General features: G+C 37.6%; 1 protein-coding gene across 1 annotated transcript in view; it reads left to right on the top strand.

Annotated features, from left to right (window-relative positions):
- Positions 1-22,735, top strand: part of LOC150080535 (FAST kinase domain-containing protein 3, mitochondrial-like) — a 38,918-nt gene that overhangs the window by 3,468 nt on the left and 12,715 nt on the right. Inside the window, exon 2 of the mRNA XM_090381123.1 lies at positions 12,599-12,733. Coding sequence (XP_090237249.1) covers positions 12,599-12,733 — 135 coding nt within the window. The remainder of the gene's footprint in view (positions 1-12,598; positions 12,734-22,735) is intronic.

Below are 22,735 nucleotides of genomic sequence, written 5' to 3'. Positions count from 1 at the left end.
AGGTGGTACTTGTGCATATGTCCATTCTGATATTCCCTGCCAGAGACTTGGCAATTTGGAACTTAGTCCTATTCTTTGCCGCCTTTTTTCACTTTCTTATTCCAAAGGTGTTTTTCCTTCTGCTTGGAAATTTGCTCGTATCCAGCCAGTTCCTAAAAAGGGTGACATCCCTCCCATCCAATTATCGTCCCATTGCAATTACTTCTACTCTTTCTAAAGTAATGGAGAAATCAATTAACCACCAACTCTTAAACTACCTAGAAACCTTCCATCTGATCAACGTTCGCCAGTATGGATTCCGTCAGTGTCGATCCACTGGTGATATTCTGGCTTATGTTACCCATTTATAGACTAATTCAATGGAAAGGTTCGGTGAAACACAAGTAGTTGCTCTTGACAACTCAAAGGCTTTCAATCGTGTTTGGCATAAGGGTCTTCTAAACAAGCGTCCATCTTATGGTTTGCCAACTGTTTTTAGTAATTGGTTATCCAGTTTTTTCTCTGATCGCTCATTGAGAGTGATGGTAGATGACTCTCAGTCTTCTAACTTCTCCACTAATGCCAGTGTCCCCCAAGGTTCAGTTCTTTCTCCCACTCTTTTCCTCTTGTATATTAATGACCTTCTTTCATTGACTGGAAATCTCTCTACCTCACTGTGTCAAATTCCTCTGTTGTCTTTACCGTTCTCCCAACTCCACTAATCACTTGGAGCTCTTTGACTTCCTCTCTTTGCAACTTGACTTTCTCCAGTCCAACTTTCCTAACAGTGAGGTAATTTTTCTTGGTGATTTTAATGTTCACAACTCCAGCTGGCTTCCGTTTTCTAGTCACACCGACCCAGCTGGTTGAGATGCTGATGCTTTTGCAATTACTAATGACCTTGCACAGATTGTTCATTTACCTACAAGAATACTGGACAATTCTAATCATACAGCCAATATGCTTGATCTTTTTCTCACAAACAACCCTTTTAAGTACATGGTCGAAGTGGGAGGTCCTTTAGGCACTTCAGATTATTAGAAGTTGGTGATTATCTCTTCTCCAATGGAACCTTTATCTCATGGCTATTCCCAACCTTGTGTTATTTGGCATTACAAGAATACAAAATCGGATAACCTGCGAGACTTCTTTTCCTTGGTCGGATTACTGTTTCAAAACTTCTGATGTCAACATTTGCTCAGATTGTGTCAGTGAAATTATTCTTGCAGGAATGGAATCCTTTATCCCACACTCCACTTTAAAATCTCCTCCTTTAAATAAACCTTGGTTTTCCAATAAATGTGCTAAGGCTGTTCAAGAGAAGAATGTTGCATATCATAATTGGCTTGTTTCTAATTCTCCAGTTTCATTTTCGGCTTACACCAATGCTCACAACAATTGTAAAGCAGTTATTAATCAGTCCAAACTAGAGTTTGAACAGGCTAAGAGTAGAAAACTTAATTCTTGCCCTAATGGTAGCCGAGCATTCTGGTCTCTTGCCAAAGATATTGGCCGCAACTTTTGCCCATCTCTGCTCCCACCTCTGTTCAAACCAGATGGTTCTGTTGTCACTTCAGCCAAGGATAAAGCTGACCTGCTAGCATCCCATTTTTCTTCCAACTCATGTATTAATGATCTTGGTAAAACACCTCCCACCATTCCCAACACGCTCCATTCAATGCCTCCTGTGGTCTTCTGTCAAAAGGATGTCAGAAGGATTTTGACGAATCTTGATGCTAAGAAAGCTCCAGGTCCCGATGGTATTTCTCCACTTGTTCTCAAAACCTGTGCTCCTGAACTTAGTCCTATTCTTTGCCGCCTTTTTTCACTTTCTTATTCCAAAGGTGTTTTTCCTTCTGCTTGGAAATTTGCTCGTATCCAGCCAGTTCCTAAAAAGGGTGACATCCCTCCCATCCAATTATCGTCCCATTGCAATTACTTCTACTCTTTCTAAAGTAATGGAGAAATCAATTAACCACCAACTCTTAAACTACCTAGAAACCTTCCATCTGATCAACGTTCGCCAGTATGGATTCCGTCAGTGTCGATCCACTGGTGATATTCTGGCTTATGTTACCCATTTATAGACTAATTCAATGGAAAGGTTCGGTGAAACACAAGTAGTTGCTCTTGACATCTCAAAGGCTTTCAATCGTGTTTGGCATAAGGGTCTTCTAAACAAGCGTCCATCTTATGGTTTGCCAACTGTTTTTAGTAATTGGTTATCCAGTTTTTTCTCTGATCGCTCATTGAGAGTGATGGTAGATGACTCTCAGTCTTCTAACTTCTCCACTAATGCCAGTGTCCCCCAAGGTTCAGTTCTTTCTCCCACTCTTTTCCTCTTGTATATTAATGACCTTCTTTCATTGACTGGAAATCTCTCTACCTCACTGTGTCAAATTCCTCTGTTGTCTTTACCGTTCTCCCAACTCCACTAATCACTTGGAGCTCTTTGACTTCCTCTCTTTGCAACTTGACTTTCTCCAGTCCAACTTTCCTGACAGTGAGGTAATTTTTCTTGGTGATTTTAATGTTCACAACTCCAGCTGGCTTCCGTTTTCTAGTCACACCGACCCAGCTGGTTGAGATGCTGATGCTTTTGCAATTACTAATGACCTTGCACAGATTGTTCATTTACCTACAAGAATACTGGACAATTCTAATCATACAGCCAATATGCTTGATCTTTTTCTCACAAACAACCCTTTTAAGTACATGGTCGAAGTGGGAGGTCCTTTAGGCACTTCAGATTATTAGAAGTTGGTGATTATCTCTTCTCCAATGGAACCTTTATCTCATGGCTATTCCCAACCTTGTGTTATTTGGCATTACAAGAATACAAAATCGGATGACCTGCGAGACTTCTTTTCCTTGGTCGGATTACTGTTTCAAAACTTCTGATGTCAACGTTTGCTCAGATTGTGTCAGTGAAATTATTCTTGCAGGAATGGAATCCTTTATCCCACACTCCACTTTAAAATCTCCTCCTTTAAATAAACCTTGGTTTTCCAATAAATGTGCTAAGGCTGTTCAAGAGAAGAATGTTGCATATCATAATTGGCTTGTTTCTAATTCTCCAGTTTCATTTTCGGCTTACACCAATGCTCACAACAATTGTAAAGCAGTTATTAATCAGTCCAAACTAGAGTTTGAACAGGCTAAGAGTAGAAAACTTAATTCTTGCCCTAATGGTAGCCGAGCATTCTGGTCTCTTGCCAAAGATATTGGCCGCAACTTTTGCCCATCTCTGCTCCCACCTCTGTTCAAACCAGATGGTTCTGTTGTCACTTCAGCCAAGGATAAAGCTGACCTGCTAGCATCCCATTTTTCTTCCAACTCATGTATTAATGATCTTGGTAAAACACCTCCCACCATTCCCAACACGCTCCATTCAATGCCTCCTGTGGTCTTCTGTCAAAAGGATGTCAGAAGGATTTTGACGAATCTTGATGCTAAGAAAGCTCCAGGTCCCGATGGTATTTCTCCACTTGTTCTCAAAACCTGTGCTCCTGAACTTAGTCCTATTCTTTGCCGCCTTTTTTCACTTTCTTATTCCAAAGGTGTTTTTCCTTCTGCTTGGAAATTTGCTCGTATCCAGCCAGTTCCTAAAAAGGGTGACATCCCTCCCATCCAATTATCGTCCCATTGCAATTACTTCTACTCTTTCTAAAGTAATGGAGAAATCAATTAACCACCAACTCTTAAACTACCTAGAAACCTTCCATCTGATCAACGTTCGCCAGTATGGATTCCGTCAGTGTCGATCCACTGGTGATATTCTGGCTTATGTTACCCATTTATGGTCTAATTCAATGGAAAGGTTCGGTGAAACACAAGTAGTTGCTCTTGACATCTCAAAGGCTTTCAATCGTGTTTGGCATAAGGGTCTTCTAAACAAGCGTCCATCTTATGGTTTGCCAACTGTTTTTAGTAATTGGTTATCCAGTTTTTTCTCTGATCACTCATTGAGAGTGATGGTAGATGACTCTCAGTCTTCTAACTTCTCCACTAATGCCAGTGTCCCCCAAGGTTCCATTCTTTCTCCCACTCTTTTCCTCTTGTATATTAATGACCTTCTTTCATTGACTGGAAATCCTATCCATAGTTTTGCCGATGATAGCACATTGCATTCCATTTTGAGAAACCTTGTCCTGCTCAATCAGCTTCAACTTCTCGAAAATTTGCTACCAATTCCTTAAATGCCGATCTTCAGGTAATTCTCCAGTGGGGCAAAGACAACTTAGTTGATTTCAACCCTTCTGAAACTCAGTCTGTTTTTATATCTCGCGAAAAGGATTCTTCTGCTCCTATGCTTATCTTTAGTGACACTCCAGTTTCTAGGCAAAATGATATATCTCGTTTGGGGATTACCCTGACTTCTAATCTCTCTTGGCACAAGCACATTACAAATATTGCTTCCTCTGCATCTAAAAAACTTGGTTTTCTCTTTCGCTCTCAGCGTTACTTTTCTTTCAAACAGCTGCTCAGTCTGTATAAATCGCAAATCCCTCCAGCCATGGAATATTGTTCCCACAACTGGGGTGGTGCCCCCAAAACCTCTCTCAGGCTTCTTGATTCCATTCAGAAGGGGGCAGTTAGGTTAATTAATGATTCATCTCTAACAGAGTCTCTCCACTCGCTGTCTCATAGACGTACTGTTTCTGCTGCATGCCTCTTCTACAGATACTTCCATGGGCACTGTTCTTCTGAATTGGCTTTTATAATTCCCGCTCTCTCTTTCAAAACAATCCGAACACGTGCCGCCACCAGCCAACATCCATTTACTGTCCAACTTCAAACTCACAGAACCAACTTTTCATCTTCTTTGTTTATTCATTCCACTGCCGTTTTCTGGAACAACCTTCCTTCATACGTATTTCCTGAAAATTACAGTCTACAGAAGTTAAAGTCCAATGTCAACAAATATCTTCTTTCGTCTTCTCAATCTCCAACCCAAGCACAGTACTAAGTACTATAGGTTCTAATACCTCTCGTGTTTGGGGTTTACATAAAAAAAAAAAAAAAAAAAAAATTGTGCTTAAGTCTATTTGTTGGAGGTTAGTATTGCAGATATTGTCTTTAGTTTTCTCTATTTTGAAATATTTAAGAAAAAGGAAGGTTATCTTTTGGTGAAAATTTCTGGTTTTTCTTTAGTTATTTTTGTTTAGCTATAGTTAGATGTTGGGAATATCAAGTTTTTCCCAGCAAGAGTTTGGGGGGCTAAGAAACAGCTAATGGGGAAGAGGGGTATTCACCTCAGATAAAGGTCTTTTATCCACATATTCACACCTATTTCTTTCACTCTGCCCCTGGCTCATCCCTTCATTTATTCACTCATTCTTCCCCCCCCCCCCATGTATGTGTAAGTTATATTTTGCTTCCTCATAACGTTAGTACATTAATTGGGGAAGAAGGAAAGGAATGCATCTATATATGGCTGATGATGATATGTATATATGTATATACTTTTTTTTTCATTGTCTGTCTTTACAGGTTGTGGGAGGAATGTATATAGTAGTGAGTTCAGTAGTGATTAGTGAGGGAGGCTAGTATTGCTAATGTCACAAGAGAAGCAAAAGTTAATCCCACATCCTAAAGAAGGGTGTCATCTGGGTTAGTAGATGATGTGTATCATGTTAGTTTCTCTACCCCCCCACCAAGAGAGTGGGACAGTTTTTGTTTAGTTGAGGTGCTTCTCCCACTAATTTGAGTTATCACACCCAGGAGTTCCTTGAGAAATTTATTAGCGTGCCCAAGCAGTCCAGTTATGATTCTATGAGTAAGTGCTAGGGTGCAGAGCTTGGCAGCAGTCTGCACTGCAACCACAATCAACAGAGTTGGAAAGTGTGGTGAACACAGAGGACAAAGAATTATTTAAAATCATTTGTTTTTGTATCTGATACAGTAGGGTGTGCCCACACACACATGCACCATAATTTCACCAGTTTTGTAATCTTTGTATGAGTGACCAGACAAGGTCACCCATGTGAAATTTGGATAGACAACTTATGTGGGCGCCTCCGTAGCCAGGTGGGAAGGAGCAGCAGTGCGTAGCACACGCTTCTTGATTAAACTGGGGTTCGAGCCCGTCACCACCAAATACGGAGGATGCGGAAAGGTCAGGGAATGACCACCGCATAACCCGGAGCAATATGGCCTTAGTTGCTAATGCTCCTTAAAAAACCAAACAACAAACAACAACAACAAACAACTTATGTGATTGAGACCCGCTAATATTCGTAAAATCGGACAGTTGTTAAACTGTTGTGATTTTCTCTTGTAGAGAATCTGAGTCCTCATTGTGAGTTTAAATCAATGTTTTGAAATTTAACCAAATCAAAAATAAAAATAGAATAATAAATGCATATAATAAATGGGATGTTAAGATTATATTTTAAGTCGGGGAATCTGACTTAAAATATAATATTTTTTATCCTGAGATATTTTCCAGGAATAACTGCATCCACATAAGATGTAATCAGAATAGATGGAAATTGTTTCAAAGACCTGCTTCTCTCTTGTTTTTATGTCTTCTAAAGGAAGAGATAAAAACAAGTTTTTACCCTAATTCCATACATGACAAATAATTGAAAGTATAATGGGAGAAGATTACCCAAAGCTTAATGGGGGCTTTTTATCTGTACCATCTTCAAAGGGGAAGCGAGCACATATCAAAGGTTGTATAAATATATATATATATCCCCGGCACATTCCATTGCTGTATTTACAAAGTCCATGTGAAGTTTAGTGATGTATGGATTCAAGAAATGCCATGTACCAGTAAAATTGTGAAAGATATTGAGAATGATTTCGGTAAGGTAGAACCACTAAAGAATATGGCATTGTTACACCGAGAGAAGAAGCTGTTTGAAACCAGGATTGCTGTTAATTTGAGTTTGAATGATGTACAAATATATCTGCAGATTGCTCACTGAAAAAATCAGTTCATCACTAATTGCAGGAACATGGAGTCTCCATGTCTGTAATGATAGATCACATCTAAAGATTTTGGCATGAAACCACATTGCCTCAAATAAGCAGTGCAGAAATAATATGAAGCCTGTGAACAATTCCTGCATGTATAAAAATGTTGTTGCCTAACAAGCACACACAATTTACCTTAATATAAAAATAGAACTATTGATTTCTGGAGTAAAGAGTCCTCTCTTCTTTTGAGTAACTGAAACCTGCCTGCCACATGCTATTTTATGAGCAGCAGCTATGCACTTGTTTTTTTTTTCTATATTACTTTGTGGTCCCTTTCAACTAAACAGCTAACTTCAGCATGTTATTGGAATGGTTTATGCCTCATAGGATATTTAAGGCTACTTGGTCAGGCATGGTTCTGAAAACGGGACCCCAACTTATTTTGCCACCAGTATATGGGAATTTTAAACAGAGTTGTCTAGAGGCATTGCCATAAGTGAGGAACTGATGCAAGTTGTCTACAATTCATTTGTTATCATCACACTAATGAAATGTGAAGTTTTACTTTACATATTAATCTAAAAACCAAACAGTACAGACAGTGGTTGATTTAAATTAAAAAACACTTGGGTGCAACTCAAAATTTTGTGGATCAAAACACTATCCCCTGCCCCTACTGGGAATTTTACTATTACTTCACTGGCACTGATGATCCAAGAGTACCAAATACAGATTTCAGATTTTTTATGGTATTGGCTTTAACTGTTAACATGCCAGAATAATTCTTTATTAGTATCTTCATTATTTCAACACTGATTTCACATGAACAGTGTGTGCTTTCATTCAGTTTATCACAGTTTCTATATTACATTCTTCAGTAATTTTGCAATATGTACTTACCAAACTGCAGCACACCATTTATTCCATTTTAGTTTTGTTCACTGACAGTAAAGATAACACCCAAGTGTGAGGTGTTACTTATGAGCAATTTTTCCTTAACTCTTAATAGTTCAAAATTATGATTCAAGAGCAGATGATTCAAATTAGAAATCAGACACGTGGTCTGATTTTCAATTTGAATTGTTCTGTCATTGAATTGTATACTTTTCATCAGGCAGAAACAGTCATTTTGAGCAGAATGGTTTTATCAGGTAGCAGAGAAGGGATACTGATTTGTTATCTATAGTGGAAACACTTTTAAAATCCAGCACTTTACAATCTGTAATTCTTTAAAAGTTGGCACACTTTTTTTTTTTTGCATGTTAAAAAATGTTCACATTTGGGTGTTATCTCTACTGTCAGTGAGAAAAACTTGAAAGAAGCTAAAATGGAATAAGCTATGTGCTGCGGTAAGTGGACACCACCGAGAGATGAAACAACATTGGAGCAAGTGAGCATTTCTGTTTGGAAACACATGGACCAAACATGTGCATGATTCAGTAATTAGACAGGAAAGATGCTAAATTTAAATTCTTGTTTTTCAGTACTATGTAATTAATGTGCATGAGTAGGCTTAAGAAAATGCTTGGTTTTTATTATTTTTTTTTAATGACCAAACTTCTTTAATAACAAAACAATTAAAGATGCAGTTCAGTCAGAAACTCAATGATTGAGGAATTCATAAATTGGCATTGATGCACTCATATACATTTTGTTTAAATTACAGTACAAAAAAAAAAAACAGCTATGGCATACTTTATCCCAAGGTGGCCCTAGTTGTGGGTTAAGGAAGCTGTCAGCATTTGTATCAGTGGTCACATTTGTTAGTCTCAAGGGTGACATCTCTTTTTTTTTTTTGATGGCAGATAAATATTAGATACCTTCCTCCCCACACACACACACACACACACACACACACCAGCAGGGGGAATGGTGTTTTGATTATCAAATGGTGGCCAAAATTTCACATGAATATACACATTTTGTTGGATAATAGGGGTAGTTGTAAAAATGTTGTGTTTTCACCTGTTATTAATTAAAATTATCAGCCAATGCTGTATTGTTTGATTAGATTGGTGTGCAGATCAGGAAAAATTGACACAGCAGTAGTCATGTAATGAGACCAAATGAATCTTGGACAATTTGCCCCCATAACACATTTTCACATGATGACAGATTTGGGGTAACCAATAAGGAGGGGCAAGAAAAATTTGTGAGCCATAAATGTTTTGGTGGCAGATAAATATTAGATACCTTCCTCCCCACACACACACACACCCAGCAGGGTGTGTGTGTGTGTGTGTGTGTGTGTGTGTGTTTAATTCTTTAAAAGTTGGCACACTTTTTTTTATAGCCAGCTTTTCCCAGAAATCTCCGTTGAAGAATGGCAAAAGAAAAGCTGACATTTCTCTCTTTAGCACTGTCACATATTCAGTAAACTTCTTAACTCAGTACAAACTACTCTTACCTCTGAGTCACTTTGTTTAAAGACCCCCATAATACAGGTCGGCAACCTGTGGCTCACGAGCCGCATGCAACTGCGACTCTTTAACTTTTAGCTCACATGAAGCAGAGTTTGAATGGAGTTAGAGGGCTTAAAAATCAAGGACATGTGGAGTGCAAGACTAAAAAGCCTTAAAACTGAAATTGAGGATTTGGAGAGGCAAAAGGCTGCCCTTGCATTTCTACACAAATGGATGGCGATAGATGAGTTGAAAAAGCAAGACCAAATTGTGTTCGATGCGCGGAGTAGCTTACCGGACATATATATAAATTTGAAAATATTTGCATTTGGACTTTTCTCAGTTTTTGGTTCAACAAATTTCTGCGGGCAAATATTTTTGAACATAAACTACATTCAAAAGAAACTGTCTGAATAATGAGTATCTCAGCATACTTAGAGATGAAAATTGCGGCATACTTCCCTGACGTTAAAAGACTCGCTCAAGTTCATCAGCAAAAGTCATATTAATTAGAAATATTATTAATAAATAATATTTCAAAATATATATTTTTTTGGACACAGTACGTCTATGAGACAGAGAATGGAGAGACTCTGTTAGAGATGAGTTATTAATTAATCTAACTGCCCTGTTCTGAATGGAATCTAGAAGCCTGAGAGGTTTTGGGGGCATTGCCCCCGAGTGGGAATAATATTCCATGGTAGAGCGGATTTGCGATTTGTACAGAAATTTTTACAGCTGTTTTGAAGAAAAGTAACACCAAGAGCGAAAGAGAAAACCAAGTTTTTTAGATGCAGAGGAGCAATATTTGTAATGTGCTTGTGCCAAGAGAGATTAGAAGTCAGTGTAATCTGCTAAAGAGATATATCATCTTGCCCTAGAAATCCAAGTGTCACTAAAGATAAGCATAAGAGCAGAAGAATCCTTTTTGCAAGATATAAGACAGGACTGAGTTTTAGAAGGATTGAAATCAACTAAGTTGTCTTTGCCCTACTGGAGAATTACCTGGAGATCTGCAAGGAATTGGTAGTGGATATTTGAGAAGTTGAAGCTGAGTGAGCAGGGCGAGTTTTCTCAAACTAAAAAGTGGAATGCAATGTGCTATCATCAGAAAAACTATGAATAAGATTTCCCATCAATCGAAGAAGGTCATTAATATACAATAGGAAAAGAGTGGGAGAAAGAAATGAACTTTGGGGGACACCAGCATTAGTGGAGAAGTTGGAAGACAGAGAGACATCTACCATCACTCTCAGCGAGTGGTCTGAGAGAAAACTGGATAACCAATTACAAAAAACAGTTGGCAAACCATAAGATGGAAGCTTATTTAGACCTTTATGCTAAACACGATCGAAAGCCTTTGAGATGTCGAGAGCAACTGCTTGTGTTTCACCGAACTTTTCCATTGAATTTGTGCATAAATGGGTAATATAAGCCAGAATATCACCAGTGGCTCGACACTGACAGAATCCATACTGGCAATCATTGATTAGACAGAAGGTTTCTAGATAGTTTAAGAATTGGCGGTTAATTGATTTCTCCATTACTTTAAAAAGAGTAGAAGTAATTGCAATGGGATGATAATTGGAAGGGAGGGATTTGTTATCCTTTTTAGGAACTGACTGGATATGAGCAAATTTCCAAGCAGAAGAAAAAACTCCTTTGGGATAAGAAAATGAAAAAAGGTGGCAAAGAACAGGAGTAAGTTCAAGAGCACAGGTTTTGAGAACAATTGGAGAAATACCATCAGGACCTGGAGCTTTCTTAGCATCGAGATTTGTCAAATCCTTCTGACATCCTTTTGATGGAAGACCACAGGAGGCATTGAATGGAGTGTGCTAGGAATGGTGGGAGGTGTTTTTCCAAGGTAATTAATACATGAGTTGGAAGAAAAATGGGATGCTAGCAGGTCAGCTTTATCCTTGACTGAAGTGACAATAGAACCATGCTCTTAGCCTGTTCAAAATCTAGTTTAGACTGATTAATAACTGCTTTACAATTGTTGCGAGCTTTGGTGTTGGCAGAAAATGAAACTGAAGAGTTGGAAACAAGCCAATTACAATATGCAACATTCTTGTCTTGAACAGCCCTAGCACATTTATTGAAAAACCACCAAAGTTTAGATAAAGGATGAGATTTTAAAGTAGAGTGTGGAATAAAGGATTCCATTCCTACAAGAATAATTTCACTGACACGATATGAGCAAATGTTGATATCAGAAGTTTTGAAACAGTAATCTGACCAAGGAAAAAAATGTCGCAGGTCATCCCAGTTTGCATTCTTATAATGCCAAACAACACAAGGTTGGGAATAGCTATGAGATAAAGGTTGGTGATGTGAGGTGCCTAAAGGACCACTCATTTTGACCATGTACTTAGAAGGGTTGTTTCTGGAAAAAGATTAAGCATATTTACTGTATGGTTTGGATTGTCCAGTATTCTGGTAGGTAAATGAAAAATCTGTGTGAGGTCATTAGTAATTGCAAAAGCCTCAGCATCTCAACCAGCTGGGTCTGTGTGACTAGAAAATGATAGCCAGCTGGAGTTGTGAACATTAAAATCACCAAGAAAAATTACCTCACTGTTAGGAAAGTTGGACTGGAGAAAGTCAAGTTGCAAACAGAGGAAGTCAAAGGGTTCCAAGTGATTAGTGGAGTTGGGAGAATGGTAGAGACAGCAGATGAATTTGACATAATGAGGTAGAGAGATTTTGAACCAGAGAAGATTGAAAAGAGGAGATTTCAAATTACCAATTCCTGACAGGGACTATCGGAATGGACATATGCACAAGTACCACCTTTGAGGCAAAAGGAATCATACAGTGAATAATTTGGGCAACTGAGATGAGCAGTGGTTGAATCAACCGATAACTGGGATTCTGTCAGACAAAGTACATGGGGTTTGGCAGACTGTTAGTGGAAATGGACATCATTGAGATTAGAACTGAGATCACTTATATTTGTGAAATGAAATAGGAAATGTTTGTGTTCAATAACTTATTTTGTAAGGCTGGTCATATGTCAATCTTTAGATTTTGCTCTTTACTAGTGAATTCCTGATTTTGAGAATTTTTAGTCTAATTTTATTTGCCTTGCTTTGTTTGCTTTTATTAAAGATGCTCCATCATATATTTTCATATGTGAATGAGTTGATTGTTTTTATTTATATTTCCAAACTTTTAGGTATTTAAAAAACTGTATTTCCTAGTATTATACTAACCTGTCTTTTATAGATTAAAATAAATTAATTTTACATTCTAGAACAAATATTTATTAATGTAATTTTTAAAAGCTGATGAAAACAGAGCTGAAATTATACAACTACAACAGAAATTGAAACTTTTGGATTGGTCTCTGGCCCTAGAATGTCCGCAGTATGGTCACTATCGTCTTCCAAGAACAAGCTTAGCAATGTCTTTTAGAAAAGGTTTGTATAATTAAAATATGAAAATTATGTTAGTCATAATAATAGGAATCTATTTCAGTAGCAATCTACTTATTTTAGCATTTTTGACCAGCTATTTCCTTTATTACTGTTTCATTTAAAATGGCATATTTGTATGCAAACACAAAAAAAAAACTTACAAAAAATTATTTTTAATTTCAAAATGAAATATTTATAGTATTACCAATAAAAGATGCAACAGTTTAGATTGCTTATATTTTTTGATATATTCTGTTAGAATTTGTTTAAACCATTTATTGATGCATCCTAGCAGATGAACAGAAAAATTGTGAGCCAGATGGAATATGCTACTCAGCAGTGTGTGTGTGTGTGGGTGTGTAAAGGTTTTATCAAACTGGCATATTTATTCATTGTCAGCAACTTATTATTATTACTGGATATGAATTATATAATCAGTTGATTCTGTTTTTTACACAATCATCAAATTCATGTCAAGTGGACCAATATGGTTCATCCTTTTTGCTTTAATGTTAACATAAGCAAAGAATTCTTTCTACTTTTCTTTGCATTGTTAGCCAAGAACTTCTCATAATCTGCCTTAGTGTGCTTACACCCTGAGTAACATGCTACCTAGCTTACACTTAACTGTAGGCTTCTGTATCTCCTAATAATTTATAAACTATAATTAAACGTATCGTAAAAGCCCAGGAATGCAAGGTACACATAATGAACAAAACGTATATACCGAACAAACATCTTGGGATGGAACTCGTTCATAAACCAAGAGTTACCTGTATACATAGTTTTAATATATATATATATATTAAAATCAAATTCATGTCAAGTGGACCAATATGGTTCATCCTTTTTGCTTTAATGTTAACATAAGCAAAGAATTCTTTCTACTTTTCTTTGCATTGTTAGCCAAGAACTTCTCATAATCTGCCTTAGTGTGCTTACACCCTGAGTAACATGCTACCTAGCTTACACTTAACTGTAGGCTTCTGTATCTCCTAATAATTTATAAACTATAATTAAACGTATCGTAAAAGCCCAGGAATGCAAGGTACACATAATGAACAAAACGTATATACCGAACAAACATCTTGGGATGGAACTCGTTCATAAACCAAGAGTTACCTGTATACATAGTTTTAATATATATATATATATATTAAAATCTTATATGTTTGGGGTTTTCATAAAAAAAGCCATGCATTTTTTTCTGTCACTAATCGCTTTGGTTCATTTGATATCATCCATTTAAGTCTAAACTTTGAATACTATCTCTTAGTTGGTATAAAAACCTTGATAGCTTTTATGATTACTTCTCTGAATACGTCCTGTACCTTTCTGAATGGGAAGCATTCAGAAAGGACGTAATCAAAGAAGCTACTAGGCTTTTCATACCAACGAAGAAATACTGTTCAGGGCTTAGACCTAAATGGATGTCAGATGAACTATTGAGACACGTGGCAGAGAATAAAAATGCATGGGATGCATATAAATTAGTCTGTAATCAAGTCACAAAGTAAGGCAGATTGAGAAGTCTTTTGTGAAGAGTGCCGTGAAAAGCAGCAGCAAAGACTTCTCTGCTTATATTAACAGTAGAAGAAAGGGGATTGAATCACTAGGCCACTTGATGTCAATGGGTTAACTTTTGATGACCCAGCTCAGGTCGCTGAAAAATGAAAAATTGAATAGATATTTTGCATCTACATTCGCACATGAGGAATTCTTTATGGGTGGGGATGTCAGAAGTTTATCAAACTCTAACGGGGTTTGATCGAGTTTATCAAACTCAACAAGACCTAAATGACTTTGTGATAACTGAAAGGAAAGTGAAAGAGAAATTGTTGAATCTGAACATAAAAAAGGCACCTGTGGTGGATGGGATCTATCCAATCATATTAAGGGAAGCAGCAAAAATAAGCAAGCAAACCCTTAGCCATAATTATGAGAGAGCATCCTTGGATTCAGGGAGGTCCTTATAGACTGGAGATGTGCAAATGTATCCCCAATTCATAAAGGGAGATCAAAAGGTGATATGATAATTACAGACCTGTCAAAGTCCAGGGAAAATCTGTTCCAGGACAAAAAAATGGAATCAATGGTTAAAGAAGTAATGCAGGATCATCAGGATGGGAATGCAATTATACTGCAATCACAGAATAGATGTTTGTTAAGGGGAAGTCTTCTCTAACCAATCTGATAGGTTAGTCACTGCATACTATGATGCAGTGACCAAGGAACGGGATGCACAATATAATTTTGATATCATATACTTGGATTTTGTATATAGAAGAAGGCTTTTGTTACTGTTGCTCATAAAAGACTGCTGCATAAAGCAGAGCAATGTGGCATTAAGGGCAAGTTACTGCTACGGATAAAGGGATTGTTAAGTGAAAGAAGACAGAGTGGTTATCAGTGGGTGCTGCTCTTTGTGAACTATTATCAGTGGAGTTCCCTAGGGTTCATTGCTAGGCCCATTGTTGTTTTCAATATTTAATGATATTGATGAAAGGATATCAGGCTTAATGTCAAAGTTTGCAGATGATACAAAGGTTGGTAGAGTGGTTAATGACTAATGATGGTGTGCTACTGCAACAAGACCTCAGCCCACTGACCCAACTCAAGACACCATTGGGTCAGTCGGCTGAGAAATGGCAGTTGAAGTTTAACATTGACAAATGCAAGGTATTGCATATGGGCATCAGTAATTTCAGAGTGGAAAATGAAAAAGACATGGGATTAATTGTGCAGTCAGATATGAAATTCTCTGAGTATTTCTGACATGCTGCCAGGACAGCTCATGGGATTTTGTTAATGATTTACAGAAACTTTGCTAGTTGGGACAAGGAGGTGATTACTTTTATACAAAGGCATAATCACCTCCTTATCCATGGTTAGGCCACATCTAGAGTATTGTATACAGGTCTGGAAGCCTCCCTTTAGGACGGATGTGGATCTACTAGAATGGGTGCACAGAAAAGCAACAAGATTGGTGAAGGGACCAAAAGGATGCTCTTACCTAGAAAGGCTTCAGTTCTGTAAATTGCAGCATCTGGAGACTAGGCATCTATGGGGGTGATCTGATTGAAGTGTTTAAGGCCCTGAATGGATTGAATAAGCTGAATGTGAATGGCATTCTTCCTCTTGCTCAGACTATACATATGAGTGAGCTTAAATTCAAGTTGAGGAAGGATGGTTGTAGGATAAATGTGCAGAAGTTTGCCTTCAGCTGGAAGTGGTTGATTGTTGGAATAGGCATCCATCTATTGTTGTGGAAGTGTGGTTTGAATAAATTTAAGGAAGAACTAGACAAATTCTTGGAGGATATAGATGGTTGAAGTGTGTGTGTGTGTGTGTGTGTGTGTGTGTGTGTGTGTGTGTGTGTGTGTGTTTTTGGCTGATGCTATATAAGCTTGCTTTCTTGTATCATTTGTCACTACTGCTTTCCATTTAGCATTTTTATTTGTTGACTACATTTGTTTGTCCCACTGAAAAAATTTTAAAAACTGCCATTATAATCGCCTTTGTTAAAACAATATCTCTTCTCTTTACCCCAGATAGTAGCGGTCTATACCTGAAGTTTCTTCAAAAATGAAGAGCTGCTGCTGATAATCACTAGGTTAACAGGATTTTTAACTCTACTAATATATCAGTTGTTTGCAGTCTATTTTTATGTGTAGATTTTAAAAATAATTCTTAAAATTTTACATCATGTCACAATTTCTATATATACACGTTTTTGTGTTTACATATAATATGTATATTTTACTACAGTATAGAGAAGTAGATATGACCATGGGCACCGGCAGCATGGTGCAAGGTGGTGCAGTGCACCACTTTTGGATTTAGAAGTAATACACAATTTTTAATAATTTCATTAATTTATTTTGATGAAAATTTGGCAAACAAAAAATCATTACCACATAATTATCTTGAAAAATATCCTGCTGGCACCCATGGATATGACCTGATCTGTTGTGCTCATAGATGACAGTAATCTTGGGAGGGTTAACACGTTCAGCCTTGTCAATCTCCATCTCCTCTTTTAATAACAGAAAGATATTTTTAGTGTATAGCTATTAAATTACAAGACTGCACGCAGTCACTACACACCAAGCACCACCTGTGAAACAAAGGCACAGCAGTTCACCTTGAACCTTTCCTAGTTGTCTGCCAAGTCGTTTTCCAGCACACTCATTTGTTTTGCAGTGAGACAGGTTTTCATTACTTTGTGTTTTGCAGTTTTCCAGAAAAATGACAGACAAAATAATCAAAGAATGATCCTCAGATTTTTAACAAAACTAAAGAAAACACCAACTGAAAGTTATGAGTTCTTACATCAATTTTATGGGGAAGATACTATGTCAAGAGCTGCTCGTGTGTTTGAATGGGATAAAAGATTTATAGAAGGAAGAGAAAATGTAGAAGGCAATGAATGACCAGACTGTCCAATATCCATGAAAATGTGGACCGTGTAAGGACATTAATTAGAAGTGATGATTGTTTATCAGAATGGTTGCATCAGAAATCAGCATAGACAAAGAAACAGTTAGACAAACTGAACCGAAAATTTAAGTGTGAGAAAAGTGTGCGCCAAGATGGTGCCAAAAATTTTGAATGAAGATCAAAGAATGAGAAGACTCCAAATTTGTGAAGATGTCTTGGAAAAGATTGAAGAAGATCCAGACTTTCAGAGTACTGTAATTACTTGGAATCAAAGTTGGCTAGTCCAGTATGACTCAAACTAAAAGACAGTCAGTGTAATGGAAGACAAAATAATCCCCCAGTCCAAACGATTGTCAAAATCAAAAATGAAAACCATGGCTCTTGTTTTCTTCAAATTAATGGAATTATTATGGCTGAATACATGCCACCAAATCATGCTGTCAGTAAAACATACTACATTTAAATTCTGAAAAGGCTGCATGAAAAAATTTGAAGGAAGAGACCTGAATTGTGGAAGGATGTTTGAATGCTCCATTGAGACATTGCTCCAGCACATTGCTCCCTGTTCACCAGTTTCTGGCCAAAAAAAACAAATCTCTGAGTGTGAGTGAACATGCACTCTATTCACCAGACCTAGTCACTTGTGACTTTTTTCTCTTCCCTAAATTGAAAAGTGTACTTAAGGGAACTGATTTGCAGTCCATTGAAAACATAAAAAAAAATAAAAATAATAACCCGACCAAAGTGTTAAAAGAGGCTTATAGATGATGTTTTTTTTTTTTTTCTCCCCCTTCTGTAATAAGTCTCTGCAATAAAATTGAGAATATTGCTTTCTCGTGTGTCTGCTACCTATGGGAAGTCTTTCCCAATTTAACAGATGCAAAACTGGAAAAACTAATTTTCATTGGGTCTCAATAAAGAAACTCCTCCAAGGTGATGTATTCTAAGAAAGTAATATGCATGTAGCACATCATATGTTTGATTAGAATATTTTAAAATGAATGAGACTCATATTTAAAATATCATATGTATGTATTATTGTATTATGTTTGAAATTGGTCATTCATTAAGTTACTAAAATTTCAGTATATTTTTCAATGGAGACATTGATAGAAATGTTATTTTGGTATTTTTGGAATCAGCAGTTCAATTTCCTTTAGAATCTGAACTTTTGCTCCAGAGGTACAAAACATTTTTTTTTTTTTTTTTTCAGTTTTTTGTTGGTCAATGTAATGAGATCAAAAGTATTGCTTTCTTTTGTTACTTGTCAAACAAGAGAAAGCAATACTCCAACATTGATAGAGCAAACAGTCATTTAGTAAATCCAGAAATGTTCTGCAGCCATGTGAGCAACCAACACACAAGTTCCATTGTTTGTCGTGCCAGACTGACAGAACATTACACTGGCAGCCCATGTATTTAACCAAGGGCATAATTCCTCTCCTATCCTGATTGTATACATTTATTCCCCACAATCAAATTCCATATCCCAATGTCAGGGTGGCACCATGTTTCTGATATTTCTATAATGTCCATATTTGATGATCTAACAAATACTTCACATTCATCAGATTTATTTACAATGCTGTTAGCATAGTAAATAGTATATAAGCCTGTTTTCTCTCTTAGTAACTAATGCAGTCTATACAATTGCTTGCCCCATGAAGGCTCCCAGAAGACCTTGTAATCCTTCCCATCTTACATTTTAGTTCACTACATGTCTAAATAGAAGCATTGTAAGGATAAATTTTTCCTCTGACTACAGCTCCCATTAAACTATTAGTCTTTGCTCCCCAGTGCAATTTTCTAATCCTCTAATTCTGATGCCTCAATTGCATCAGCAAATATTCTTACACTTAATTGTATCCCATCCTTGTAGAAACAGTCTCTTCTGTAAGCAATTGCAAGCCTTTCTGGGAAAATTTTTACTTCGCAAGTCTTGTGCGATCACTCCATGATGACCATATTGATTGACAAGGCTCTCATGTATCCTCTCCATTCATGGCCTTTCTCAGCATTGCCTTGTATCCATAAAGTAAATCCTCGATCTCTTGTGATTAATATCATTATTGCCAACATTTATAACACTATCCCCTTTTGTGTCCTTAAATGATAACTATTTTACAATATCATTAACTTTTGTCCTTAGCAGACATACCCTGGTCCTATTCCACCCACTCTTTGCATAATATATTTCCTGTTTCCCTGACAGTAATTACCAACAATAGCTATGTTGTGCGGGACCAGCGCATTCTGTTCTTGGTGATCCTACCATGTTGTCTGAGAGTAGACTCTAGCAATGAGTTTGGCAGTTGAGTACTTAATGGTCCCCATTTTAATTCCTTTGAGGAGATCAGCCCTTTACTTTAAGTACCCAAATTTTCCCATGAAATGAAAATGCTGAATTTTTGCTAAATTGCCACTGTCTTTGCATCAGAAACACACAGTGTGTCCCTTGTGGCTATTATGCCCTGCTACAATCATTTCTGCATACACAAGTAGTGCAAATTATAAAACCCTGAATCATAGGAGAGCTGTCTTCAGCAATTTCTTTCTGTGCCAAAGAATTTTCACTGTTCTAATCTCTTTGCTTTGCTGCCCTAGCGTGAGACATGATTTTAACTAAAATTTAAATTAAAAACTAAAGCACTATGCCTCATAAGAGAGATTAAAATATGCTAATGCCATGTTGTTCCTAGTAATTACATCAATACATGCAATATGTATTATGATATAAAATTACGTTATGTTATGTATTATGTGTAAAATTATGTGTGGGAGTCTAAAACGCTGATGGAACTGATATTCGGGTGACACTCAAGTCAAAGTGGACCCAATTTCGGCGAAGTCCGGACGGTCTATGACAGCCAAATCCTCTGCTTGCACCTTCACGATGGTGGGACTGTTAGTAATCCTGGGTATAACCTTCATGCACAAGTACATGGTGGGTGACCACCCAGGTGTGAACCAACGTAAGCAGGGGTCGAGGTGTGGCGCCCACACCACATGGAGGAACGCCGCCCCTCTATGTTACCAGGCAGTACTAGGTGGTAGATGACTCTCATCAACCGGTGAAATACCACCACTTTGCTTATTGGAGGCTTGAAGTGGTGGAACCCATGTTTAGTCTCTAGAGCTAAGTTCCGGCCAACCCTTCCCTATCTCTTCCATCACGCAGTATGATTGATGATTTTTGAGGTTATGATGAATGTCGTGGCGAGATCCAATATTCCTTACATTTCGAGGGTACAGCTCTAAAACGGTGTTCGCAGGCCGGCCGCTAGTTAGTACACCGGACTGAACCTATTGGTAACTCTCTAGGAAGCTTCCGGATCAGCTAGTGTATAATCTTGCTACCTCTACTCTGCCAGATAGTGACTGGAGGGAGTCCGAGTAGTGTGTATGCGGGGAGCATTGTCGAGGCCACGTTATGTCAAGGATCTGGGTATATTCTTACCACATATACGCCATATCCAAAAATTTCATTACTTCATACAGCATGTCCCACCCACTTTTCTTACTATTGAATACACCATGAATTGTCAAAATAATAGAGCAAGCTTATCTGCTGAATCCTGTATGATTTATAGAGCATTTGCTAGCAGGGAGAAGGATATCATTATCCCTGAAGAGGGAGGGAGGGATATATATAAGATAAGGCAATAGTTAGATTGCATTTGGAATATTGTATTTGGATCTGGAGTTCCATCTCTAAAAACAAGGAAAAGATTCTTAAGTGGTCAGAGAAGGGTAACCAGATTGGTGACAAGTGCAAAGTGATGCATATATGAGGAATATCTTATAAGGTGTAGACCAGAGTTTGACAACCAGACACCTCAGGAGAGATTGTAGTGAAGTATACAGAAGACTACAGGAACTAGCAAAATGAACTCATGGAGGAGACACAAACCAGGGTACACAAATATAAAATCTTGGGGAATAACAGGAGATTGGATCTCATGCCATTCACCTATGGGCAGTGCGTTGTCGAACAATGGAATAAGTTACCTCCCAACATGACAGAGAGTAAGTTTAAAGCAGATAATTACCTTGTAAAAAGGAATAGTATGAATATTGTTTTATTTGAATTTTTATTATTATTTTATGTTTGGCTGATGCAGTAAACGTTTGGCTCCTTGCATCACATTTAGTCTTACTAATACTATGACGAGTACAAGTTAATCTATTAAATTACTCAGGAATCAGAAATTATAAAGCAGAATTTCAAAAACACTGGCAAGAGGGTGAAAGGCAATAAAGAATGAACATATTGATCCAGAATAGCTCTGTTTATTAACAGGAGAGACTGCTTCTACAGGGATGGGGTACATTTTTAAATAGAACGGGTGTAAGAATATTTGCTGATGCTATTGAATCAGTGTTAGGCGAGTCGGACAACTGTTAGCTTGGGGGGGGGGGGGAGAATTCACAGATAATAAAAACAAAGGATTAAAAATTAGTGAATTTAGAATTAATGTTTATAAAATGAAATTAGGTCCAAAGGATTGAATACAGGTACCCTTTGATTATGTACAGCAGTTTTGACCTACAAAATGAGTTCTTAGCCTCAATTAACAAGGTTCTGAATTACATGGTAATTCAAAATAGTGTTAATTGAGGCTAACAACTCATTTAAAATATGCAGTTAGGTTCCACAAAATTAAACAAATAAAAGCTGATTATTTCAATAAACTTGAGGTCCTTGAGGTTGTCACAGACATTCTCTCAGATATGCCAGACAAGCTGTACTTGCTACCTGGGAGTCTAAAACGCTGATGGAACTGATATTTGGGTGACACTCAAGTCAAGTGGACCCAATTTCAGCAAAGTCCGGACGGTCTGTGACAGCCAAATCCTCTGCTTGCACCTTCACAATTGCGGGACTGTTAGTAATCCTGGGTATAATCTCCATGCACAAGTACATGGTGGGTGACCACCCAGGTGTGAACCAACGTAAGCAGGGGTCGAAGTGTGGTGCCCACACCACATGGAGGAACGCTGGCCCTCTATGTTACCAGGCAGTACTAGGTGGTAGATGACTCTCATCAACCGGTGAAATACCACCACTTTGCTTATTGGAGGCTTCAAGTGGTATATTAATTTCACAAATATACGTGGTCTCAATTCTAATCTCAACGATGTCCATTTCCACTTGCAGTCTGCCAAACCCCATGTACTTTTTCTGACAGAATCTCAGTTATTGGTTGATTCAACTACTGCTCATCTCAGATGCCCAAATTATTCGCTGTATGATTCCTTTCGCCTCAAAGGTGGTACTTGTGCATATGTCCGTTCTGATATTCCCTGTCAGAGACTTGGCAATTTGGAATCTCCTCTCTTTGATCTTCTCTGGCTTAAAATCTCTCTACCTCATTGTGTAAAATTCATCTGTTGTCTCTTCCGTTCTCCCAACTTCACTAATCACTTGGAGCTCTTTGACTTCCTCTCTTTGCAACTTGACTTTCTCCAGTCCAACTTTCCTAACAGTGAGGTAATTTTCCTTGGTGATTTTAACGTTCACAACTCCAGCTGGCTTCCGTTTTCTAGTCACACCGACCCAGCAGG

This window comes from Mastigoproctus giganteus, chromosome 9, assembly GCF_048544385.1.
Source record: "Mastigoproctus giganteus isolate SK-2022 chromosome 9, ASM4854438v1, whole genome shotgun sequence".
NCBI classification, from domain to species: domain Eukaryota; kingdom Metazoa; phylum Arthropoda; class Arachnida; order Uropygi; family Thelyphonidae; genus Mastigoproctus; species Mastigoproctus giganteus.
Note: the sequence above shows the minus strand (reverse complement) of the source record. Positions and strands in the feature narration are given on the sequence as shown.